The sequence below is a fragment of the Carassius carassius genome, chromosome 16 (assembly GCF_963082965.1).
Source record: "Carassius carassius chromosome 16, fCarCar2.1, whole genome shotgun sequence".
Lineage (NCBI taxonomy): Eukaryota > Metazoa > Chordata > Actinopteri > Cypriniformes > Cyprinidae > Carassius > Carassius carassius.
Genome location: NC_081770.1, coordinates 20375284 through 20402376, shown reverse-complemented (window position 1 = coordinate 20402376; position 27093 = coordinate 20375284). Strand labels below are relative to the sequence as shown.

General features: G+C 36.4%; 2 protein-coding genes across 2 annotated transcripts; both read right to left on the bottom strand.

Moving 5' to 3' along the window:
• Positions 1 to 9825: 9825 nt before the first annotated feature.
• Positions 9826 to 11325, bottom strand: LOC132159870 (granzyme B(G,H)-like). The gene is made up of 5 exons (XM_059569505.1): positions 11216 to 11325; positions 10969 to 11119; positions 10471 to 10609; positions 10097 to 10348; positions 9826 to 9994 (listed from the first exon to the last, which is right to left on the bottom strand). Exons 1-5 carry the CDS (start codon positions 11274 to 11276, stop codon positions 9836 to 9838), a joined length of 762 nt encoding a protein of 253 aa, XP_059425488.1. The 5' UTR covers positions 11277 to 11325; the 3' UTR covers positions 9826 to 9835.
• A 6110-nt stretch (positions 11326 to 17435) lies between these two features.
• Positions 17436 to 18943, bottom strand: LOC132159126 (granzyme B(G,H)-like). Its single transcript, XM_059568698.1, has 5 exons — positions 18834 to 18943; positions 18587 to 18737; positions 18089 to 18227; positions 17715 to 17966; positions 17436 to 17605 (listed from the first exon to the last, which is right to left on the bottom strand). The coding sequence occupies exons 1-5, from the start codon at positions 18892 to 18894 to the stop codon at positions 17447 to 17449; spliced, it is 762 nt and encodes a 253-aa protein (XP_059424681.1). The 5' UTR covers positions 18895 to 18943; the 3' UTR covers positions 17436 to 17446.
• Between the last annotated feature and the right edge of the window lie 8150 nt (positions 18944 to 27093).

The window sequence follows — 27093 nt, the reverse complement described above, 5'->3', positions numbered from 1 at the left end:
ACACAAGATTTACATGTAAAACAGTTAATTATGTATAAAGTGACAGTAAACAGGCAAGAGAGAAATGGGTGTGTGCATCACTTAAAGGGACAGTACTAAACATACTGCATCTTGTTATTAACCCTTTCGCACGTGAGTTTAAAAAAAACTATCTGAGCCCCCAGAGTGAGTTTCTTTAGACGACTGTTATTTTAGAATGTACCACCTTATTGTTTCCATGGCAACGCGTCATGGTTGTCATGTGACACAAAACAGCCACAATAGATCTGTATGACACATGGATCACTTTTATTTCGTTTTTCTGTTTTATTCATAATATTTGCAAACATACTCACTGTATTATGAAATATCTGATATTCTGAGATCAGAAATATGTGCGAGTAAATATGTTAGTTGATCTATACCAGGTGATGGCCGCCGTCATGTTAGTTCACACTGAATCCGAGCTGTGGGATTTACAACACGCACATTCATCCTCTCCTCCTGAAGCACGTTGAAGTAAGTATCCAGTGAACTCGGAGAAGGGCAGAGTAAACTTTATAGTTACCTACACAATCTATATGATATCAATAAAAACATGAAGTCAGATTATATTTGTAAGTATCATAATAGCCGTTTCCATAGACATCAGCGTAAATTTTACAAACTGTAAATGTATAGTTTTGCTAGTACTTATGTGTATTTAAATGTCTTAAACCTAAAATAAGCATTATATGGTTGAAAACACTGAATATTTGTGATAATATGACCAGCGCTCAGCACGTCCGATCTGGCTGTGCGCCAGTCCAAGCGCGAAAGCAGATTTAAATTCAGCAGTTGATGATGTGACACACTGAAAGTTCTAGTCACATGTTGTACCAAACATGTATTAATTTTTATTTATTCTTGGATGCTGATGGTAGGTGACTTCACTCCAATGCAGACAGAACCTTCAGTCTTATTTTTTAGGATATGTGCACCAACCGCAACTGTGAGAGTCTCTGAACTGTTCAAATCAAACATATTTAACACATTAACATTCAGTTTTGTCTTTTAGACTATAGAATGTCAAATTTAAGAATGGATATTTCTAAACAAGACCCTCTACATATCTCGACAATGAGCGACAGTCAAGACAAACTCATCAGAGATGAGGAATCCACCACAGATATGTAGCCAGTTCTTTTGAACAGAAACCATATAAGGTCTGGAGTGGGGTTTTGCTTCTGTGCCATTCACTATTCCCTTATTCACATGAGCTGAGAAAGCAAGAGAGTGCTGTTAATTGTATTATTCTGCAGATTAATTCAGTAGTTCAGTCAGTCTCACCAGTGAAGGTCAGGTGTGGCAGCAGAGAGGCCAGCAGGAGCAGAGAGATGATGGTCATCATGAAGACAATCAGTGAGCTCTCACTGACAAAACAAAAGGGTGGGCGGAGATACTGAGTTTCTGGTAATTATTTCTCAAACCAGCTTCCAGAACATCATGATGACTAACGTTCTAGAGCAAATTCAAGTGAGCTGTAGATAAACAACATGAACACTAAATAACTATTTTCACTAGAACTATCAATTGAAAAGAGAGAAAAAAATACATTCGTATATTAATTTACTATTTCTGTGGTCTAGTATTTCTAACTCGGTCCATGTCAGATCAAGTTCTTACTGAAAATGTAGATGAAAATTGAAACTCTTTTTAAAGTACATGCAACTAAATAGCTTTCACACCTATTCAGTTGATTCTAAATATATATGTACTCATTTTGATGACATCAAAAGATAGTTTGTTCCGAGAAATTTCAACATGGCCTGGGTGGATGTGGTCGGATAGTAACAGTTATGCAACTAGAACTGCAGTTGAGCTCATAGGCTTTAGCCACATCTCTCTGTCCAGAGATAAAAACAGAAACATAAAATATTCTCACCTGTGATTAAGGCAATAGTTTTTGTTTTTGTTGTTGCTTTATTTTGTAATTAACTGAAGACAATTAGCATACCTTAATTATTGTATTAAAAGCAACACATCTGGAAGAAAATCTATAATCAGATTACCAAACTAACATGTGGTAAACTCAGGCGGTGCATGATTTCAACAACTTTTTATCAGATGTACTATCATGTGAAAATTAGTTATGAGAGAGAGAGAGAGAGGTCTTTAGGAAGATAAACTCAGAATGAACATGGTATAAAATAGCAACTTTCCCTACAATTGCAATGTTTTACTATGTTTTGTTCTTAAATTCCTACAAACACTCTTTTTACGCTTAAATGATGAATGTTTCGCCAATCATTATTATATATTCGGGTCTTTAGAGTCTCGGACCTACAGTATACAGTATATCCAGCATGCATTGACCTCTAACTGCTGCATTAGCAAAAAAAAATATCTTGATATTTAAAGAACAGTAACTGAAGAATAATATAAGGTATTTGTCATTTCCTTTTGAAACTTAAAAAAGGTTCAGTTTGAGCAGATGATTTTACCATCACTGTCATCGCCAGAGCGTACTTCCACAGTACATTCAGCATAAGTCTCATATTCACGATTTCAGCCATATTCTCAACTGTCCTTTTCAGTGACTTCATATATGACCACAGTATATGACCACAATAGTTTGATCACTGGCAGCTTATTTACCACATCATTAAATGACAGTGACTTTTATGTTTAATTGCAAATAGTGTATAATATATGTCTCTGCAGTAAAGCCTGTTCAGTTTTTGCTGATGATATTAATTTGTTTCAGGGCTGTGCACAGACATTTTGAGGGGCAGTGGCCCCAATCAAAAAAGGGGCAATAAGGGGATGGGTGCTTGTTAATACTTGTTAATTATCCAGTTGTTACAAATAAACAATTTACAGAGAACACAGCACACTCTTTATAGTAGATGTTTTGATAAAAGTGGGCTCTCCCTCACTCTCTGAGCCTACTTCTGCCTCATCTTCAATAGAAGTAGGGGAGAGTGTGGTAAATTGATTTGATTTGACTCTATTTTGATGAAAATCGGACCTAGGCTTGAGGAGGTGTTCAAAAAAGTAGATTTACTGCATAAATCAAAATGGCCGACAGGCAGTTCGGATTTGCTAGTGAAAATTGGTATGTCTGTTGTCGGGGACCATCAAGGGCTTGCTGAGAGCAGTTCACATTCCTGGGCATCTGAATATAGGAGCAGACATCCTGTTGAGGCAGGGGCCGAGGCCCGGAGAATGGAAACTTCACCCCGAGGTGGTGAAGCAGATTTGGAGAATATTTAGTGGATCTGTTTGCGACTCAGATGACTCTCCTTTGGTTTTATCTGACTCATCCGGCTCCACTTGGGCTGGATGCCATAGTGCAGACTTGGCCGAGGCTTCGTCTGTACACTTTTCCCCTGATCGCTCTGCTCCCAGGAGTTCTGCTGAGAGTATGCCGGGACGGGGTCAGTCTTCTATTAGTAGCCCCATTCTGGTCGGCCGAGTATGTTTCTCGGATCTGATTTCTCTCCTCGACGGCACTCCATGGGAGATTACCGTCAGGAGGGGTCTCCTCTCACAGGTGGAGGACACAATATTCCATCCCTGTCCGGAGCTTTGGAAGTTATGGGAGTGGCCCCTCGTAGCTTCTGGTCTCTCAACCGAGGTTGCTGAGATCATCCTCCAATCCAGAACTTCCTCCATGAGGAAACTGTATGCCTTGAGGTAAAAACCTTTCACCTGCTGATGCAAAAACTGCCATCTCTACCCAGTGATTTGCCCAGTTGGGACAGTTGTGGAGTTCCTGCAGGTCCTTCTCTCTGCAGGGTTGACCCACTCCACCCTGAGGGTCTATGTGGCGGGCATTACAGCCTACCGTACCCCTCTTGGTGGCCATTCAGTGGGCAGACACCCTCTGGTTACATGTTTCCTCTGCGGTGCACTGAGGCTGAGGCCTCCGGCCAGAAGAAGCTTATGCTAAGTGGTTGATCAGGATGCTTTCCTAAAACCTTGAGTCCTCTGATCTCCCCTCAACATTGGGAGTCAAGGCTCACTCAAACCGAAGTATGGCAGTCTCCATCCAAGGCCTTCTTGTCAGCCGTGTCTATACAGGACATCTGCAATGAAGCTGGACAGTCCACGCCCCTCACATTCATTTGATTTTATGGTTTAGATCTGCGAGCCACTCACTGCTCTTCTTCCTCTTGCCTTAGCTGTACTCCTTGTATAACCACTGGCGGCGTGGGCATTCTCGTTCCCATAGAGTTTTCAGATGCAGCTCGAGTTCCTGAAGGAGAACGTCCCAGGTTACATATGTAACCATGGTTCCCCGAAGGGAACGAGATGCTGCATCTCAACGCCATACTTCCAGCATCCCTTTCAGAGTTTGCTTCATTCCACATCATGTGCTTTTATAGCTTCCTGGTCATTACGTCACCCGCCTATGACGTCACGCCCATTCATGAGATTGATTTCACATATTATTCAGAGCTGGTCACAATGAAGGGCGTTGTCATAGTGTTTTTCGGAAGCAGCGTCTTGTTCCCTTTGGGGAACCATGGTTACATACATCACCTGGGACGTTTTCAACATTAATCAAAATGGCGGACAGGAAGTTCAGCCAATTATGGCAGAATTGGTAATGATGTTCTCAGCATGATGCAAGGAATCTATTAACATCGTCTCATTACAATATATTAATGTATGCTAAAATTATTAGTATTTTCATCAATTTCTTTAGAACTTTTAGCCCAAAACTTTTTGAGTCCCATCAGGGCATTGTGCCAAAGATGCATACTGATTTTTGCAAAATCTAAGCATTCTTAAAATGTTGCAATTTTGGACAAAATTCTAAATGGCTGACATGGAAACATTTGGTATGGTTCGACTCGGCATGATGCACCGAATCTAAAGAGACATATTTTGTGAATTATTATTATTATTATTTTTTTGTGCCAAACCTTTCAGAAGTTATATTTTAGAAAAAAAAGAATGTTTCATATCTCCTGACTACTAGGGGGCACTGCGCTGAAACACTGCAGGTAGATTCAGGTAATGTTTATTAAAATACACAGAAAGTTTGGTCTCAATATGCCTTACCATTCTGGAGATATAGCCTCACATCCATTTTTTTGTGCTTTTCGTAGAATTCCTTTGTGCGTTATTCAAGAATGGTGAAACGAATCAACTTGAATTCCTTAACTTTTTGCAGCATGGTCTGAAGATGATCTGAGCCACTTTTGGTGAGAATCAGACAAAATGTCTAGGACGAGTTCTAAAAAGTAGGTTTTATGAACAATTAAAAATAGCGGAATTTTTTTTGGTGTTCATTCGACTAGGCCAAGGATTCAGAGGAAAAAATATTTTCATTTTGTGCCTTATGGTTCAAAAGTTATTAGCATAAAGAAATTTAAAGATTTGGACAAGTGGTGGTGCTAGAGAGTTGGAGTTTAAGACTCCAAACTTGCTGTAGTTAATGTTTAGACTGTCCTCTATCAGTGTGCCAAATTTCACAACTTTTCCTGCAAGCGGTTCTTTGGGCTGCCATAAACTTGCGGCGGAAGAAGAAGAAGAAGAAATTCCCGCTAATGGATACAAAAGGGGTCTAAGCACCTTCAGTGCTTGGCCACTAAATATACAGAATTACAAGAATTAAAGTGTGACAACTGCTAAATATTCTATATGATGATTAACCTGCTCGCTTGCTGGAGCTTTGTATTCATGTTTGCAATGTCGAACTGTCTTTAGCAGCCTCCTTTCGCACTCTCTCTCTCTCTCTCTCTCTCTCTCCCTCTCTCTCTTGTGAAGGCTTTTTTCCCCCATTTTTTCTGCTTTTTTGTTTACAAAGTGTGCCAACAACAGAGAATTTTGTGTTATTTATATTAGATTTGATCGGGTATAATAATTTGAATAGACACAACGAGCAGATTAGAAGAATCACCAGATCTTTAGCAAAGCTGTAACTGACCGCTTTGAGCTGGGGTTGATGGGGGGATTGGTGAGGAGGGCAACTCAGCTGATGAGGGCAAAGGGGCAGTGGCTCTAGCCTCCAGGCCACCGCCTGTGCACGACCCTGGATTGTTTTATGCCTGCGATAATTATGAGTGGAACATCACGTCATCTTTGTGCATCAAACAGTGCCACCTTTAGGAAAAAAGATGCATTGCAGAAATTGAGTCATCAGATATGTAGAATATTGTCAGGCAGGGAAAAATACTAACACATTTACATACCTTAGGTCTGTAGCTACACTTTTATACAAACAATTAATCAGAAAACAAGCATTCTTTTATATTTAACTATTATATTACGTTTATAACGAATAGATTGAGGAACACTAAAAGAGTTGATGTCTAACTTTAAAAAAGGAAGGAGGGAGAGGGTAGAGAATGATGCTCTGGGTCGCTAAAGACCCGAGGTATGCATTTAAGGGTTAATTTTTGGCTTTTTGCTCTAAATATGTTTGTAGTTTATAGAGATCAAAAAATACATCGCAGTTCAAACGTATGTACGATTTTTTTAGTGATTTTTTTGTAGTTTGTATGAAGTTTTATGCGCACCAAGGCTGTATGTACAGTAATAATGGCATACAGTATTACGCGATACTGTGAAATATTATTACAATTTAAAATAACTGTTTTTATTATTATTATTATTATTATTATTTTAATGTAGTACATTTAAACTGTAATTTATTCCTGTGATGGCAAAGCTGAATTTTCAGCAGCCATTACTCCAGTTTTCAGAGTCACATGTTCTTTCAGTAATCATTCTAATATGGTTATTTGCTGAAACATTTATTATTATTATCAGTGTTAAAAACTTTTTCTTGCATAGTCAGTGGGCATGTTCTTTTGCCTTTATTTTCAGGAGTGTTCTGTAAATGTCTTTGATGGTTGTCTTCAAATATCAAACTGTATTGTCTGCAGTTTTATTTCGGATTTCCAATACCATTTCTGATTAATCTAAAGAAATCTAGACAGCATATTAATGTATGTTATTTTTTATTAAATTATGATTTGGGAGGAAAATCAACTCAAGCAAAATAAAAAATTAAAATTAAAAAAACATCCCATTTTATCTGCAAGATTCAAATTATATTTCCAGTTATTTTCTTTATCCATGTAATATATGCTGAAATCTTAATATAAACTTGGGGGAATTACAGAGATCAGGGTGACCAAAAGATGTGACACCAACTGCACTGTCTCCACAAACCAAAGGACCTCCTGAATCCCCCTGTTAAGAAACAGATCAACACTTCAGCCATATGCTGTCATAATTCATAACTAACACTAGTTAACATAAGATATGGTGAATCAAATATTTTTTTACATACATCACAGCTCCCTCCTTTGCCATGAACACACATCATCTGTGAAGTTGAAAAGTAGTTCTTCCCCCATTTATGTTCACATTCCGTATTATTCATGACCTTCACATCTGTCTCCATGAGGTGATTGCTTTTCTTGCCCTTAGTTTCTAAATGTCCTCAGCCTGCTACACTGCAAACAGAACCTGCTTCGATAACGCTTCCTTCTTCTGGTATGGATATCCACATGATATTGTCGTTTAGTTGTACATTTTTTACTAACTGTAAACCAAAAACGACAGCATCATTAATAAAAATATTTAATTATTTTATTGGCTGTTATTCTGAATGAAAAGTTTCATAAGTCAGCTAAAATAAGTGCAGTTTGTTACCTTCAAAAGCAGGATGTCATTATGAAAGGATCCCATGGTGTAGTCTGGATGCTGACGATATGAATCCACTGTGTATCGGACTGAATTCTCACTCTTTTTTCGTAGGTCATGTGCACCTAGCACAACCGTCACAACTGGAGAACTGTTAAAATGACAAGTTTTATTTAGCAATAACTTTTTTCCATAAAAAAACCTATACCAATCTACCTGATTATATTAAATTAAATGAGAGTATAATTAAAGATAGAGAGAATATAGTAAATTATTTTAATAGACACTTTATTTCTGCAAGAGTAACCCATGACTATAGTAACATGGGGCGTTGGACTGGGGGTAAAACCAGTACTGATTACCAGGACCCCGAAAAGTCTGGAATATATATTTTCAAGGGGAGGGGGGCCCATTAGGACTGCCTATGCATAGGGCCCGGGATCTTGTGTAGTAACTTAAGGGAACAAGAAAGCATGGAATTTACTTTGTGTTGTACTACTAAGCTGCTTAGTTTTACTCCCATTTTAGCTACACAAGTTCATAAAGTAACCTTAACCCTAAATCATCAGGGGTCTGATAAAAAAGAAACTTATAACAGAGCCCATCACTTCTATTTTTTACTTGAGTTTTACTTCAAATGTTATTCCTTGTTCATGAAAATCAGCACAGGTTTTCCCTTTGTAAAAAGGTGTGACCCATCAGTTTTGGATAACTATTGGCAAAGGTTGTCTGTGTTGGCAAAATATCAGAATCTTTGGTTAATGATCAAGTGAAACCGTTCTTAACTGAAAATAAATTTTTAAATGAATTTCAGTCAGGCTTTAGATCGGGTCATAGTACTATTACAGCAGCTGTGCTGGTTACAAATCATACTGTTAAATGTTTGGATAGTAAACAATATTGTGCAGCATTATTTGTAGATAAAGCATTTGATTCTGTAGATCATAAACTTTTATTACAGAGGCTAAGTTGTATAGGTTTTAGTGAAATGGCTCTAAATTGGTTCAATAATTATTTATTGCCTGGACTCCCTGGAAGAAGAGATTTGCATCTCAGTGGGACTATCCTTGTAAAATAAAGGATGAAATAAATAAAAATATTTTATGGAAGTGTGCTGATTTGGTAGCCAAAGATGATGAAGATTTTACTGTACAATATATGGTTGTAGTCATTTTCATGAAATGTAAATATTATTTATGTATTTTTATATAATATAAATTATTAATTAATAATTATTAATTATTAATATTGTTATACTGTATGTTTATTATATTAAGGGATAGTAAAAAGTATTCTAGTATTTAATTAAATTAGTTAATTAATTCATTCAAATTAATTATATATTACCTAAATTATATTATATTAAATATATTTTGTATTTATTTATTTTTTTATCAGTTTTAATATTTAAAATAATTAATAATTAATTATATTATCTAAAATATAATTACTAACTTATAATAATATTAAAAGTAGTCTACTTTAGACATACTTCAAAGTTGCAACTACTGTATGTCAACTACAGTAACTCTCATTAGTAGACTGTTAGACTAGGGTTATGGTAAGTAGAACAAGTTGACATTCTTGCAGTTACTTAAATAAACTGTTAGCAGATAGTAAGTCTACTAATAATCTAATGACTGGTAGTTGTGAAGTTACTTATAGTTAGTAGAATGTCTAAAAAGTGGACTCAAAATTAAGTGTTACATTATATTATCTAATATATTCAGTGTCCTTCAGAAATTCTAATATGCTGATTTGCTGCTCAAGAAATGTTTGTTATTATTATCAATGTTAAAGAAACATTGTTTTTGTGGAAACTGATACATTTTTAACGATTTTTTTATACAAGTAGAAAGTTTAAAAGTACAGAATATCTTACTGACCCCAAACTTTTGAACAGTGGTGTATATTTTCCTTAATAAAAAAAAATATATATATATTTTTCTTGTATAGTCGGAAAGCATGTACTTTTGCCATTATTTTCAATAGCGTTCTGTAAATATTTATGATGGTTGTCTTCAAATATCAAGCTGTCTGTTTGTAATTTCATATCTGGTTTAAAATACAATTTCTGATTAATTAAAATATCTAGACAGTATATATCAATGTATGTTATTTTTATTAAAAGATGATTTGGAAGGAAAATCCCCCAAAAAAAAAATTAGAAGAAAAAAAAAAGTCTTATTTGCAATCTTATTTGCAAGATTCAATTGACATTTTCAATTATGCTCTTTATCCATGGAAGATATGCTGAAATCTTAATATAAACTTCAGGTTGCTTTGGTGAATTACAGCGAGTAGGGTCACCAAAAGAAGTGACACCAACTGCACTGTCTCCACAAACCAAAGGACCTCCTGAATCCCCCTGTTAAGAAACAGATTGACACTTAAGTCACATACTGTCGTAATTCATAACTAAAACTTGTTTAAACAATAAGATTTGGTGAATCAAATATGTTTTACATACATCACAGCTTCCTCCATCTCCATGAACACACATCATCTGTGAAGTTGAAAAGTGTTTCTTCCCCCATTTACTTTCACATTCCATGTTATTCATGACCGTCACGTCTGTCTCCATGAGGTGATCGCTTTTCTTGCCCTTAGTTTCAGTACGTCCCCAGCCTGCGACACTGCAAACTGAACCTGCTTCGATAACGCTTCCTTCTTCCGGTATGGATATCCACTTGATATTGTCGTTTAGTCTTAATTTTTCTATCTGTAATAATAAATAAAAACAATGCACCATTAATACAATTTTTTGATAATCTTCTATAATAAACTGGTCGTTATTCTGCATGAAAGTTTCATAAGTCAGCTAAAATAAGTGCAGTTTGTTACCTTCAAAAGCAGGATGTCATTATGAAAGGATCCCATGGTGTAGTCTGGATGCTGATGGTATGAAACCACTGTGTATCGGACTGAATTCTCACTCTTTTTTAGGTCATGTGCACCTAGCACAACCGTCAGATTTAGAGTTCTGATAAAGGACAGGTTTTATTTAGCAATAACTTTTCTCACAGTCTGTAATATAGCCATAAGTATGTTCTGAAGTAACTTTGTAAATACACATAAGCTTATATTTATTAGAGTATTAGTAGACTGTTAGGTTGGCATTATGGTTAGTAGAACAAGTTGACATACAGAGTTAATTAATATCAATAGAATACCTGTTTTCAAAATAAACTCTTATCAGATATTTAGCAGGCAGTCTAATACTCTAATGACTGGTTGTTGCAAAGTTACTTAGTTTATTAGTAGAATGTCTAAAGTGGACTATCTAAATAAAGTGTTATATTATCTAAAATATACAATTAACTAAGACATTGTTTGTCTTACTTGTTTCGACAATGTGCAGCAGTCATGACAAATGTATCAGAGATGAGGAATCCACCGCAGATATGTTGCTTCTTTACTTGAACAGACACCATGTAAGGTCTGGAGTGGGGTTTTGCTTCCCTGCCGTTCACGATACCCACATTCACACGAGCTGAAAGAAATAGTGTTTGTTATTATAGTTCCTCCACACTGTTTTACTGTATATGTGCTATAAAACTTGGTTTATTAATATTTTAATCAGTCTCACCAGTGAAGGTCAGGTGTGGCAGCAGAGAGGCCAGCAGGAGCAGAGAGATGATGGTCATCATGAAGTCAAGCAGTGAATAATGAGCTTTCGCTGGCTTTATTCAGTATATATATATCATAATAAGAGGGTGGAGAAACTGAGTTTCCAGTAACTTGTTTATTTTAGTTTGTGGTAATAGTAACTCAGTATGGTAATCAGTAGATATTAATATTTGATAATACGTGTGGCTTGATAAGGCTTTGGTCGAAGGCTTCAGTCGTCGTATACCACAAAGATTTGTTCCATTGATTAATTTGAAGCCATTAACTTGCAAACGTGCACAGAGCCTTAAGAAGCAGCAGGCAAATCTAGCGATGATTATCATTACTGCATGAGATGAAAAGAAAGACATTAGGCTAAAGTAATGTTTAGCTAATCATTTATATTAACTTAAGTGATGATAAATTAAAAACTAAACCTCAACCGTCATCTACAAGGTTTTCTACAGTCTATACCTCTAGTCTAGAGGGCACAATGAGGGCATGTAAACATGCATCACACACACTGCCTTTTACAGAATACTGTGTGAGTGAAAGATTTATCATTATTCAGCCTAGTTTTGTGAAAGAGTTTACGTATGCAAAAGTCATGTGACCTGTGAAAAATACTATTATTTTGTATATTTAATATGATGCATTTTTATAAACACAGCTAACAGTATATTAAATTTGTTATATATATATATATATATATATATATATATATATATATATATATATATATATATATATATATATATATATATATATAACACACATACACACAAACCTGATTTTAAAAAATGTTGAGACCCTGTACAAATTGTGCATAAAAACAGAATGCAATTATGTGGAAGTTTCAAATTTCAATATTTTATTCAGAATATAACAAAGATGACATATCAAATGTTTAAACTGAGAAAATGTATCATTTTAAGGGAAAAATAAGTTGATTTTAAATTTCATGGCATCAACACATCTCAATAAAGTTGGGACAAGGCCATGTTTACCACTGTTTGGCATCCCCTCTTCTTTTTATAACTGTCTGCAAACGTCTGGGGACTGAGGAGACAAGTTGCTCATGCTTAGGAATAGGAATGTTGTCCCATTCTTGTCTAATACAGGCTTCTAGTTGCTCAACTGTTATAGGTCTTCTTTGTCGCATCGCTTCCTCTATATGATCCGCCAAATGGTTTCTATGGGTGAAAGATCTGGACTGCAGGCTGGTCATTTCAGTACCCGGATCCTTCTTCTACGCAGCCATGATGTTGTAATTGATGCAGTATGTGGTCTGGCATTGTCATATTGAAAACTGCAAGGTTTTCCCTGAAAGAGACGACATCTGGATGGGAGCATATGTTGTTCTAGAACTTGGATATACCTTTCAGCATTGATGTTGCCTTTTCAGATGTGTAAGCTGCCCATGCCACACGCACTCATGCAACCCCATACCATCAGAGATGCAGGCTTCTGAACTGAGCTCTGATCACCATTTGGGTTGTCCTTGTCCTCTTTAGTCCGGATGACATGGAGTTCCAGTTTTCAAAAAAGAACTTCAAATTTTGATTCGTCTGACCACAGAACAGTTTACCCCTTTGCCACAGTCCATTTTAAATGAGCCTTGGCCCAGAAAACGCCTGCGCTTCCGGATCATGTTTAGATATGGCTTCTTTTTTGACCTATAGAGTTTTAGCTGGCAATGGAGAATGGCACAGTGGATTGTGTTCTCCGAAAATGTTTTCCATTACAGTAGCATTCCTGTATGTGATGCAGTGCTGTCTAAGGGCCCGAAGATTAAAGGCATCCAGTATGTTTTTCCGGCCTTGACCCTTACGTACAGAGATTGTTCCAGATTCTCTGAATCTTTGGATGATATTATGCACTGTAGATGATGATAACTTCAAACTCTTTGCAATTTTTCTCTGAGAAACTCTTTTCTGATATTGCTCCACTATTTTTCGCCGCAGCATTGGGGGAATTGGTGATCCTCTGCCCATCTTGACTTCTAAGAGACACTGCCACTCTGAGAGGCTCTTTTTATACCCAATCATGTTGCCAATTAACCTAATAAGTTACAAGTTAGTCCTCCAGCTGTTCCTTTTATGTACATTTAACTTTTCCGGCCTGTTATTGCTACCTGTCCCAACTTTTTTTGGAATGTATATCTCTCATGAAATCCAAAATGAGCCAATATTTGGCTTGACATTTCAAAATGTCTTAGGCTACTTTTAACATTTGATATGTCTATTATGTCTACAATATCTATATTCTATTGTATATAAAATATAAGTTTATGAGATTTGTAAATTATTCCATTCCTTTTTTCTCACAACTTGTACAGTGTCCCAACTTTTTTGGAATCGGGTTTGTATAAATATATTAGTGGTGGGTCGGCATTAACGTGCTGCGTTAACGTGAGACACTTATCGGACGATAAAAAAATATCACCGTTAATCTACTCTCAAAATTGGGTTGGGAGCTGGGTCTATACTACGCGAGCTATGATGACTTTCACCTTGATATTTTAGCGCGGATGGTGTTATTTCCCTGTCAAATGTCGAGAGTGCTTTATTGTAGCGTGAAAGTACATTAATAGAATGCGCGAGCGCGAATCTCTCTGCTCGAGGGCGGGAACTGGGCGCACTCTCAGATACACGTCGCACAGAGAGTATGCCTGCACTTAATATGTGTTTATACACAATTACTTCAAGTGAAGAGGAGAGATTCGCTATTGCACTGAACACGTTTTAAGTGCAGGCATACTCTCTGAGCGAGCCCAGAGAAGAGCAATGTGTAACTGAGAGCGCGCGCGAGCAGAGAGATTCCCACATTATAGAGGGTTTTCACGGACGTGTCATCAATCCAGAAGTTTGCCATGTTGGAGGCACAGAACTGAAACAATGCCACTGCACGGACTCGCAAATTTGACTGATTATTGCTGCAAAAAAATTGTCAAATTTTGGTCTGTACTGATCGGTCGCATCAGTTAAAAACATTTCGAGTTCTGTCAAAAGTTAAAGAGAAGAGTGCAAAAAAGTGATTAAAGAAGGCGTTTGTGGTTTAGAGAGGTACAGGTACAGCATCAGCTCATCAACCACATGCACATGTGTAAATAAATTTTTACAAAAAGCTCATCCACCGCTTCCAGTGATTCGATGGGCAGCTGAATGCATTCAGGACACTCTGGCTCTTGAGCAACCTGCTGCTCAGGTGATTGACCTTGGACACCAGCTGGTCCTTCTGCTGTTGAATACATAGTATTATAGAATAATTATGTTATAGGGAACATGCTTAAAGTCACTGCCGAAACAAGGCTTTGTTGCTGCAGAGTGCCGGACAAGCAGACAATTATTATTTTTAAACCAGCGAAGCGCGGGAAAAAGCTGTAACATTACATACCAGCCTCCTACAGTTCTGCAGCTCAAGACGCAGTACTCTAATGCGTCGGCAACACATTTCCACGTTGTAAAATTTAAATAAAACAACATATCTATCGCAAATGTAAACACCTCATTCAATGGAACGTCATTCCCGTATTGCCAAAGAGCTGCATGGACACACAAATCAGATCTGAACAGTTGCGATATACAGTGTGGACATCATTATTTTTAAGATTAGATTCCAATCGGATACAAAGATAATCGTATTTGGACTAACAGTGTGAGTGTAGCCATAGTTAAACACGTCAACCTTTAAGCCATTGTCGATGCTTCATTTACACGTGCTGTAACTGTACCTCTCTCAACCACAAATGCCTTCTTTAATCACTTTTTTGCTCTCTTCTCTTTAACTTTTGACAGAACTCGAAATGTGTTTAACCTATGCGACCGATTAGTACAGACCAAAACTCGACCATTTTTTTAAAGCAGCAATAATCAGCCAAATTTGCGAGTCTGTTCAGTGGCATTGTTTATTTTCAGTGCCTCCAACATGGCCAACTTCCGGATTGATGACGAGTCCGTGAATACCCTCTATATTCCACACTCGAGGAGAGAGATTCGCGCTCGGGCACATTATATTCCGCCTGCGAGCAGAGAGATTCGCGCTCATGCATTATATTAATGTACTTTCGCGCTACAATAATGTGCTCTCGACATTTGACAGGGATCTGCAGTGCGTATGCAGTCTGTGTGTTTCGTATGTGGTGCAGAAGCAGCATGGCCTCATACTCATTGTGCCTTCATACAAGATGCGTTTGCAGTCCGCTTACTCGGTGCGTAAACGATCGCTGCACTGCTGCAAACGCACCGTTCCTGGAACGCTCTGAACGCTGGAATCTTAACATGGGTGCATAAAAAAATACGAAAAAAACATACGCACTGCAGACGGATTATGTGTGAAACAGGCGTAAGGTTGTTTGCACCTTGTGCAATGTGGAATTCATTTACAGCTTTCTCAAGCAGTTTGTGATGCATTTTGGAAACAGGAGATGAGCCCCTGTTCGAATGCACCACCTGGCTTGAGATACCTGTTCTCAAGGACTTAACGTTACTTTTAGTCATTATTTTATTTGGGTAGCACACATATTCTGAATGCCTTTGGCAGAATTCAAATGAGCCATTTTAATCTAGATTAATGTAGATTAAAAAAATTTATCTATGACCACCAATAATATATATATATATACACAAACCCAATTCCAAAAAATATATAAAAACTTGTGCTTAGGTTTCAGAACTGATGCAGTTTACACTCTTTAGATGGATGAAGTAAAACTTCACAGCCATTGTAGCAAAATCTTGTAGCTCATGAGCTTCAACTACAAGTGTCAGACGAAAGAACTGTTCATTGAAAAGCGCATGGTGTCACATTTAACACATGTGTGATATTTAAAAGACAAATTACTCATAAAATGTCAGAAAATTATTCATAATTTACTGAGTCTCTGTAATGCTTCTTTACAATAATAACTTAAATTTAAAGGTGCTTCACGATGCCATAGAAGAACCATTTTGTCTAAATGGTTCCATAAAGAAACTTTAACATCTCAAGAACCTTTCTTTTTCACAAAAGGTTATTTGTGGGAAAAGAAGGTTCTTCAGATTATTAAAAGATAAGAAAGAGATGGTTCTTTGTGGAACCAAAAATGGTTCCTCTATGTCATCAATTCTATGGCCGAACCTTTTAAAGCACCTTTATTTTTAAGAGTGTATATAATGGCCATATATATGTCATGGAAGTAATTTTATGATCCATGGGACAGTTTCATCATGTTGTATTGTAATATTGAGGACCACATGGTCCTTGCTGGTGCTTGAAATGTGAACTGCAGCAACCTTCCTTCTCAAGTCCCAAGTCCAAAAGTTTGAGAAGAATCTAGTCCAGTGAATTTAAAATTTCCCCGGGAAACAGGCAGGAATGAATACAGTATGCTGTCCACCATGATTTCTGTGCTTTCCGGCACCAAACACTAAAACACAACAAACCCATACTTACAACTTCAGAAGTGTGAAGTAGGTAGAATTACGGTTATTGATTGATTGATTTATTTTTTATTATTATTCCTGCACTTGTTCATTGGTTGTCATGCATTTTAATTTGATTTCATCATGTTCATGTGTGTGTCATTATCTCCCCTACTTAAGTTGCGATCTCTTTGTGTTTTATTGTTTTGTCTCATCTTTCCAAAGTTCCATTTCAATTATTCAAGACTGTCTGTAACCTTTCTCATCCTGTTCATGTGTCGGCCTACTACAGCACAGCTTTTTGTCACCAGTCTTCAGTGTCATTCAGAAATCATTCTAATATGCTGATTTGCTGCTCAGGAAATGTTTGTTATTATTATCAATGCTAAATACCATTGTTTTTGTGGAAACTGATACATTTTTAAGGATTTTTTTTTATATAAGTAAAAAAGTTTAAAAGTACAGAATATCTTACTGACCCCAAACTTTTGAACAGTGGTGTATATTTTCCTTAATTAAACAAATATATATATTTCTTGTATAGTCGGAAAGCATGTACTTTTGCCATTATTACACAATAGCGTTCTGTAAATATTTATGATGGTTGTCTTCAAATATCAAGCTGTCTGTTTGTAATTTCATATCTGGTTTAAAATACCATTTCTGATTAATTAAAATATCTAGACAGTATATATCAATGTATGTTATTTTTTATTAAAAGACGATTTGGGAGGAAAATCAACTCAACCAAAAAAAAAAAAAAAAAAAATTAGAAGAACAAAAAAGAAAACACATTTTATTTGCAAGATTCATTTGACATTTCCAATTATGCTCTTTATCCATGGAAGATATGCTGAAATCTTAATATAAACTTCAGGTTTCTCAAGGGAATTACAGAGATCAGGGTGACCAAAAGATGTGACACCAACTGCACTGTCTCCACAAACCAAAGGACCTCCTGAATCCCCCTGTTAAGAAACAGATTGACACTTAAGTCACATACTTTCGTAATTCATAACTAAAACTTGTTTAAACAATAAGATTTGGTGAATCAGTTTTGGTGAATGTTTTACATACATCACAGCTTCCTCCATCTCCATGAACACACATCATCTGTGAAGTTGAAAAGTGTTTCTTCCCCCATTTACTTTCACATTCCATGTTATTTATGACCTTCACATCTGTCTCCATGAGGACATCGCTTCCCTTGACTTTAGTTTCAGTACGTCCCCAGCCTGCGACACTGCAAACTGAACCTGCTTCGATATCACTTCCTTTTTCTGGTATGGATATCGACTTGATCTTGTCGTTTAGTCTTAATTTTTCTATCTGTAATAATAAATAAAAACAATGCACCATTAATACAATTTTTTGATAATCTTCTATAATAAACTGGTCGTTATTCTGCATGAAAGTTTCATAAGTCAGCTAAAATAAGTGCAGTTTGTTACCTTCAAAAGCAGGATGTCATTATGAAAGGATCCCATGGTGTAGTCTGGATGCTGATGGTATGAAACCACTGTGTATCGGACTGAATTCTCACTCTTTTTTAGGTCATGTGCACCTAGCACAACCGTCAGATTTAGAGTTCTGATAAAGGACAGGTTTTATTTAGCAATAACTTTTCTCACAGTCTGTAATATAGCCATAAGTATGTTCTGAAGTAACTTTGTAAATACACATAAGCTTATTCTTATTAGAGTATTAGTAGACTGTTAGGTTGGCATTATGGTTAGTAGAACAAGTTGACATACAGAGTTAATTAATATCAATAGAATACCTGTTTTCAAAATAAACTCTTATCAGATATTTAGCAGGCAGTCTAATACTCTAATGACTGGTAGTTGCAAAGTTACTTAGTTTATTAGTAGAATGTCTAAAGTGGACTATCTAAATAAAGTGTTATATTATCTAAAATATACAATTAACTAAGACATTGTTTGTCTTACTTGTTTCGACAATGTGCAGCAGTCATGACAAATGTATCAGAGATGAGGAATCCACCGCAGATATGTTGCTTCTTTACTTGAACAGACACCATGTAAGGTCTGGAGTGGGGTTTTGCTTCCCTGCCGTTCACGATACCCACATTCACACGAGCTGAAAGAAATAGTGTTTGTTATTATAGTTCCTCCACACTGTTTTACTGTATATGTGCTATAAAACTTGGTTTATTAATATTTTAATCAGTCTCACCAGTGAAGGTCAGGTGTGGCAGCAGAGAGGCCAGCAGGAGCAGAGAGATGATGGTCATCATGAAGTCAAGCAGTGAATAATGAGCTTTCGCTGGCTTTATTCAGTATATATATATCATAATAAGAGGGTGGAGAAACTGAGCTTCCAGTAACTTGTTACTTTCAGTTTGTGCTAACAGTAACTCAGTATGGTAATCAGTAGATATTAATTTTTGTGGCTTGATAAGGCTTCGGTCGAAGGCTTCAGTCTTCGTATACCACAAAGATTTGTTCCATTGATTAATTTGAAGCCATTAATTTGCAAACGTGCACAAAGCCTTAAGAAGCAGCAGGCAAATCTAGCGATGATTATCATTACTGCATGAGATGAAAAGAAAGACATTAGGCTAAAGTAATATTTAGCTAATCATTTATATTAACTTAAGTGATGATAAATTAAAAACTAAACCTCAACCGTCATCTACAAGGTTTTCTACAGTCTATACCTCTAGTCTAGAGGGCACAATGAGGGCATGTAAACATGCATCACACACACTGCCTTTTACAGAATACTGTGTGAGTGAAAGATTTATCATTATTCAGCCTAGTTTTGTGAAAGAGTTTACGTATGCAAAAGTCATGTGACCTATGAAAAGTATTATTATTTTGCATATTTAATATAATGCATTTCCTATATACCCAACTAACAGAATATGTTCTAATAAGATTTTGCAAATGTTTCGATTAAGTTTTTTTTTTTTTTCTAAATGTCCCACCATAATATGTGCCTTGTGCTTAGGTTTCAGATTTAGGTCTTTCTTGAAATAGCATCCAGAGCAAAGTTGATACAGTTAACACTCTTTAGATGGATGAAGTAAAACTTCACAGCCATTGTAGCAAAATATTTTAGCTCATGAGCTTCAACCACAAGTGTCAGACGAAAGCACTGGGCATTGAAAAGCCCATGGTGTCACATTTAACACGTGTGTGTTATTTAAAAGACAAATTATTAATAAAAAATACATATTATTCATAAAATGTCAGAAAATTATTCATAATTTATTGATTCTCCCTAATGCTTCTTTTTCTCTTCTAAAGTTTATTTTCCAAAAATCTTACTGTGAGTCACCATTTAACTTTGACTATATTCACAATATGTTCAAAACCTGCCACAGGCACAGATTACACAGTTTTACTCTGCTATTATTGAGTCTGTTCTGTGCTCTTCTATAACTGTCTGGTTTGGGTCAGCCAGCAAATCAGATTTAAGAAGACTGCAATGGACTGTTAGGACCGCTGAAAGGTTCATTGGTGTGCACCTGCCCAGTCTTCAGGACTTGTAGAACTCCAGAGTGAAGAAACGGGCAGGTAACATCATCAAAGACCCCTCTCACCCAAAACGCATCCTGTTTGCACTTCTCCCCTTGGGCAGACACTACAGATCTCTGGGCACTAGAACATCTAGACATAAAAACATAACATATCATATCAATCATTACCTGTGTTCTGTAATTCATTTTCATTCTACATCTTTAATTATTGCCTTCTCAAGTATTATTTAAATACATATGCATATCTCCATTATTTATACAGTTCTATATAGAGTAAAAATGCACAAACCTGTACATAAATCAATATACTGTTTCAGATTCGTTCACATTATTTAATGCTAAGTCTTGCTAAATTTATTTTGATTTTTTTGTTCTCATGTCAGATGTGTATGTATGCATGTATTTTTGTATATACCAGGAGCACCTTAAAAAAACACAACAAATGCTTTGTGTTTGTGCACACCTGGTGAATAAAGCTGATTCTGATTCTGATTCTGATTAAAAATTAAAGGTGCTTCAGATGCCATAGAAGAACCTTTTTGTCTAAATGGTTCAATGGTTTGTGGCAAAAGTAGTTTCTTCGGATTATTAAAAGGTAAGAAAGAGATGGTTCTTTGTGGAACCAAAAATGGTTCCTCTATGGAATCAATTCTATGGCAGAACCTTTTGAAGCACCTTTATTTTTAAGAGTGTATATAATGGCCAAATATATGTCATATTAAGGACCACTTGGTCCTTGCTGGTGCTTGACATGTGATACATTTATAAAAAAAATTTGGAAACATTTTTGATTAAGTGCTAGACATATTCTTGTGTTATCATCATGTCAATAACATATTTCCAATTATGCTGATCCATAGAATAAATGCTGAAATCCTGGTATAGTAAACACAAACTCATCAGAGGTAAGGAATCCTCTGCAGCTATGCCGCCAGTTCTTCTGAAGAGAAACAATGTAAGGACTGGAGTGGGGTTTTGCTTCTGTGACGTTCACTATACCCACATTCTCACAAGCTGAGAGAAAAACAGAGTGGAGTGGGTGAAGACTCAGCTTTTGATGTCAGTAATATTGAGAGTAAGAAGATAAATTCTTTCTAAGCCTCGTGAACTCATGACCAAAACCAAAACTTGTTACTGTTATGTCTGTACCTCAGCTAGCAAGCATCTACTGACACTGGTGTGTGAAAAAGCAAGGCCCAAAGTACACTTTTTTCTACACAGGTAACACATACAAATACAGTACAAACATTCCAACATTAAAAATTAAGACTAATTTATTGATTCTATAACATTCTATTTCCATACATAATCCTACAGGGGGCACAATCTTATAGCTTGTTCTTTATGTTGCAATACATTTTTTCTGACAGAAGAGGCCTCTATAAACACATCTGATGTGAGTTTTAGATTGGCTTTACCAGGTCTCAGGTGCAAAACGCCACAGAAAGTGATGAAAGTGTTCAAATATACAAAATATAGATGCAGAAATGTGCCTAGTAATATATTTAATTATACTTATATACACACTGTACTTCATTATATCTTGTATAGTATGGATTCATATTATTTAATTTCTAAATAGACAGCATACTTTTTTTTTTTTTTTGTGGTTAAGTTACAAAATGTGGCAGTAAAGATTTAAATAAAGTTTAGGGTGCAAATAATCCTTTAGTTTCTTGTTGTATCGATTTTTTTTCATTTCCTTTATTTAAACTTATTTGGATATTTACAATTCTGGTTACATAAATATCAGCATTTTAATTTGATTCCGTGATAGACGTGGAGGCCAGCCCAGATCAAACTATGTTCTGTTCTGAAGCCAAAGCCACAAATAGATATCTGACAACATGTGCATGCACACTCCTGTCTGCTCGATATGACTCATTTTTAAATCTTATTAGTCCAATCAATAACATACTGTATCTGTAAATTACCAGGCTCAGACAAACCAGACGAAACCTGTATGTACGTCTGATACAGCCATCAGTATCAAGTTATCTTGATTGGCTAAGCACTCAGTGTCTCTGTTACCAACCCAATGGAAAGTGTCCAATATAAATGGACTGGTCAATGCTAGGCAAGCTTATTTAACCAAATGTGTTGGAGTAGAGGAAAAGAAACTGATGAAAACCTAACTTAAAACATTTGCGTGGGAAAATACAACTTGCTGTTCAGAAATATCACAGTTCAGATGGTGACATAAGACAGAATATTTAAGCTATGAACCTCTCATACACACAGACAAAAGATTGAGGAGACCTGCCAGTGTTAATCCTGTCAAAGAAGTTACAGACGTTCGTTAACGAGGGGGTTTTCATTATTATTTCCTTCACGGTACAGATAAACACTTTTAATTAGCATGTCATTTGCTGTTGATGAAAACAAGGCAAGAAAAATAACATAGCATGTAATTAACAATGTTTCTTATTGACTCGCTTGAGTTGCATGAAGTGAAGCCGATCAGTGAAAGAACAATAGTAAACATAAACCTACATATGAATGAAATGACGCAAATGCATAAGTGAACTTGAATTAAGTTACGCGCTACTCAGAAAGTGTAATGTGAGACAAGTTTAAATTAATATGTAAAATGTCAATATTTGGTTAGTTGGTTTTTTACTAAATACTATTCTTGTAAACTGAAATTGGATGCCTTTTTCATCAGAGTAAAATTGGCTAAAATGAATGAATATGACATGGCAAAATAAAAAGGATATTTTCATCAAAAGACAAAAACTGTGACTAAAACTAAAAATGATGTGAAAATTAAAACTGTTTGATCCCCAACCCATCTTACACCTTTTCCAGTCCCTGAAAAGCCAAAGACAACTTTACGATGCTGACTGGGATGGCAGCCAATATAAGGCCTGCTTCAACTGCCCAAAACCTATAACAATGGACAGCAACCCCTCCTCAAGGCAGCCTGCTCAACCCACTCACCAGCGTTTGGCTTGCCCGCAGGCATTCTGGGAATGCCAAAATGGTGCAGAAGTCTGGGAGACTTTGTGGTGGCGGCACATACCGCGACAGTGGCATGGCGGGGTTCATGAAGGCCACGAGGCGCTCGCACCATTTCAGGATTCATGTACGTCCAGTCGCTTCAGACAACACACACTAATCCTCGACGTGATGACAATCGACACTGTGATGAATCTTGTCATGACTGCCAAGGTTGAGAGAAAGAGAGCGACCACAAGAGGAAAAGGACAAGGGGTTCTGAAAGCGTTTTTTTTTTTTTTTTTTTTTTTTTGACTGAGAGTCATGCAACAACTCATTTTAACTGCCATCCTAAACTCTCGCACAGATGAAACGCTGTAAAGCCAGGCTCTTTGACAGACTTGAAAAAGCCATCATGCTGAACATATTGGCCTCAAAGTAAGTAGAGGATGGACAAAATCAAATGCAGAAATAGTTGGAGGCTAAAGAAATATTGAATTTCCTACAAAACTGGATTGATTTCAAAGCAACCCTGAGAGTTGCCCCAACAAATTGAGGAGAATTTAGATTCTGTTCATTCCTCTCTTAATCAACGAGCTATTCGTGAGGTGAACTTTGATTTACATTGAAAACACTGAACAGGTTCACTGGTTATTAGTTGCAAATGCTGATCCTGCAGATATTTTTTTGGCCTTTAGTTCGATATAAATAAATGGAACAGATGGAAAAAACATCAAGAAAGACAAGAGAAGAGCAAGAAAGGAGAGAACGAAAATACGTCTGTTTATGACAGTTGTACAAGACTGTAACGGTGCAATTTGAATAATAAATTGGTTGCAGATGGGTAGAGTGTTGACAAAACATTTTTGGTGAAACTTGGCCTAACATGGACCCTCTGTGGTCCCTCTGCGACTGTCTGATTGTAGACCCTTTTTTTATTATTACTTTTTTATTTTATTAATACTATTATTATACAATATTAAATTATTATTATAATTTATATAAAATGTAATACATGGCAGCTCACTGTCTTTGAAATCAGAACAATCAAACTGCCACCACTGTCTAAAAATGGAAGAAGACAGAAGATGTCTTCACCAAGCTTTCCAGGGTCTTGTCCTCTATTTTCTCAAGCATTCCATCCTGATTTTCCACAGAGACGTTTTGCGGGCTGTTTTAGCATTGATCAAAGGTCCACAGCTTTGATCTTTCGTCCTAGTGCTGCCAAAAGATCACTCCGGTCTCTCTGGCGAGTGAACTGACAGGACAGTAGACTAACAATGATAATTACAGGCTCCTCTTTATGTTTCTTTCTGTGTCTTTCAAGCAAAAAAAACACTCTGCTCTACAGCCTGAATTCCTGGCCTGTAGCACAGGGAGAGAGAAAAGAAGGAAAAACTAAAGTGCTTTTACTCTTTAGACAATGAAGAGTATAGATTAAACAGAATATAGTGTTTCTGCGTGATAATAGGCTGGTGTCTCTATTCAGCTTGGCTCTCATGTACATTAATATTAAATGGTATCTTAAAGTGATTTTTGTTTTTAAAATGTATCTGCAGGGCTGAAAATAAAGAAGTTTGGGAAGATCATGTAGGAACCCATATCTTCCTCCCAGACTTTTAAAGACATCAAGGGTTCTTCAAGGAATCCCATCATATAGGGAAAATTGATGAACTTGAAATATATTTTGAAGTTCTTTGCACAAAATAAGTTATTTGAGTTCTGAGGGACCTTCAAGGGGATTCTTATATGTTCTCCTAAAGGTTCCTAGTGTGGCAGTTAATTGTCCTTTTATTTTTACATTGTATATCCAATAAAGAAATCTCATATAAAGAACCATTTGTGGCTGTTTAAGACTGTAGAGTTGCCCAGGGGCACGTTTCCCAAAACCATAGTTGCTAACTAATTTAGCAGCTTTGTTGGTTGCAGTGCAATTTCCCATTGCCAACCAACTAAGTTGCTAACAGGTTAGCAACTATGGTTTTGATAAACACACCCCTGGTGTAATTTTTTTTTTGGGGGGGTGAGGATTAAAACAAGTTCTTAATGTTCCATTATACTGTAGATTCTTGATGAGCATACTGGTTTCTGAGTATATTTGTTTTATAAGAACCAGAGTATTAATATTCTTTTTGCAATAAGTATCAGGCTAAAAACCATTTTAGATCTATTTTAGAGATTTTGTGTGATTTTCCTTCTGAATAGAGCTTTTCTACTGTCTTCCAAGCTTTGCAGCCCAACTGTGACCATATCATGAAGTTTTGTTGGATCATTATGTCAAAAGTAGTAGCATTGAGAATTTCCGTTCTCATTAAACCTGCAAATAAGCTGAGAATCAATGAGGCTAATAAACCACAGCATTTCTGTAATATAATATATATGCACATACTTCAGGATACCCCATTAGTTTCATCGCCTTCTTCAAACACGTATAGCTACACAAAATGTCAACCAACATTTCACACAGTGAATAAAATCCTTTAATTTTCTTTTACTTTTTGCCTAACAGGCGAGATGGGCATAGAAGTCTCCGGAGCTTTTTAGCGACTGCCAGCAACAGGTGAAAGCAGACCCCTGTTTTCACTTAAACAGATGAAGCTTCCATTAGCGCGGCTAGAATTCCGCCTTTTTGGACAGCATCTCTGGACTTGTTGCCACGACTAACCACTCAGCAGGTGATGCTGATCATTAGTAGGCAGAACATGCAGTTGTGGTCGGTGGCACACGGAAGGAGTAAGATTCTCACTGATACATGGAGCAGACTGTGGTTGCGAAGGACAAAACATTGACAATAACATCACAACTGAACAGTAGAGTTCAAAAGGTTGAAATATATTAAATGTTCTATTTAACGACAAGCTGTGAAAAGAAAACATGTTAATGTGACAGTAAGAACACATGGGTATAAAACAGCTTTTCAGAGCGTTACAGGAAGTTTGTTATGCTAAAAGTTGATATGAGTACTTAATCTATTTGCATTTGCAATCTTTTTGTTTGTCTGTGATGTTGTATGTTCCTCTATTTTGCATTATTGGTCTGTACAGTGCATGCTAGCAGGGTAATATGTGTGAATCTTGATGATACACCATTCCAATTACGAGAAATTAATTAGCGATTTTTACATTTTCACAATTTTTTCTCAACTTAAATGACTTTCATACTGATACTGTAGCTGCCAAGTTCGTATTTCAAGATGCAACAGTTGTTATGGATGTTTTGTTGTTGTTATTTTGTTGTTGTTTGTCACCAACTGTGATGTCCAGTCCAGTCTCGTGAAAAGAAAAAAAAATGCCCATGGTGGCAGTTTTTCAAAATGATATTGCATTTTACGTGTATCACTGCAGTTCCCAAGTGAAATGGCATGTTTAGTTTTCACTGTAACAAATGAACGTGACACAATTCACTGGTTCCTACGGTTAAAAACGCTAGATGGTATACAGATTCATCTACTGGGCATGCGCACATCAATAATGCATAATTCTTGTCACAATGTATAACAATAATTAATGTTTTTGCATTATTGTAAGGGGTTGGTGTAGGTGTTAATAAAACACTAATAGGCATTAAAACTAACTAAACCTATTAGGTAGAAGATTAAATTTATTGTTAGCTTCCGGTTTTAATGGTATCCCTTCTAGCCACTACTGGTTCCTACAGACATATCGCGGCAATGAAATGTCAAGTGAGTGACGCTAAAAGTTTAATTCTCTATTGACTGCGAAATGAAGAAAACATATCCCCTACACTAAACCCTTCCAACAGTGTGAGCAAAAAGCAAGTATGAGATTCTAACTACACCGAAACAACCATGACATTTTAACGTTTCTACACTACACTTTGAGGTCATGTGTTCAGTTCCATGTTTCACATATTTTAACATACACTGCTGTTTATAAAAAAAAAATCATGTCTTATGCTCACCAATGCTGAATTTATATGTAAAACAGTATTGACAACCACTACTGTTTTCTATATTTTAGTATGTTTAAAATGTGATTTATTGCTGAATTCAAA

Excerpts from the sequence above, each read along its gene's own strand:
- LOC132159870 (XM_059569505.1), bottom strand. The coding sequence starts at position 11,276 with ATGATGACCATCATCTCTCTGCTCCTGCTGGCCTCTCTGCTGCCACAC. Across the intron at positions 10,349-10,470 it reads ATGACATCCTGCTTTTGAAG|ATAGAAAAATTAAGACTAAA; the intron begins GTAACAAACTGC and ends TTATTATTACAG. Across the intron at positions 9,995-10,096 it reads GAGATGGAGGAAGCTGTGAT|GGGGATTCAGGAGGTCCTTT; the intron begins GTATGTAAAACA and ends GTTTCTTAACAG.
- LOC132159126 (XM_059568698.1), bottom strand. The coding sequence starts at position 18,894 with ATGATGACCATCATCTCTCTGCTCCTGCTGGCCTCTCTGCTGCCACAC. Across the intron at positions 18,738-18,833 it reads GCCACACCTGACCTTCACTG|CTCGTGTGAATGTGGGTATC; the intron begins GTGAGACTGATT and ends TATTTCTTTCAG. Across the intron at positions 17,606-17,714 it reads GAGATGGAGGAAGCTGTGAT|GGGGATTCAGGAGGTCCTTT; the intron begins GTATGTAAAACA and ends GTTTCTTAACAG.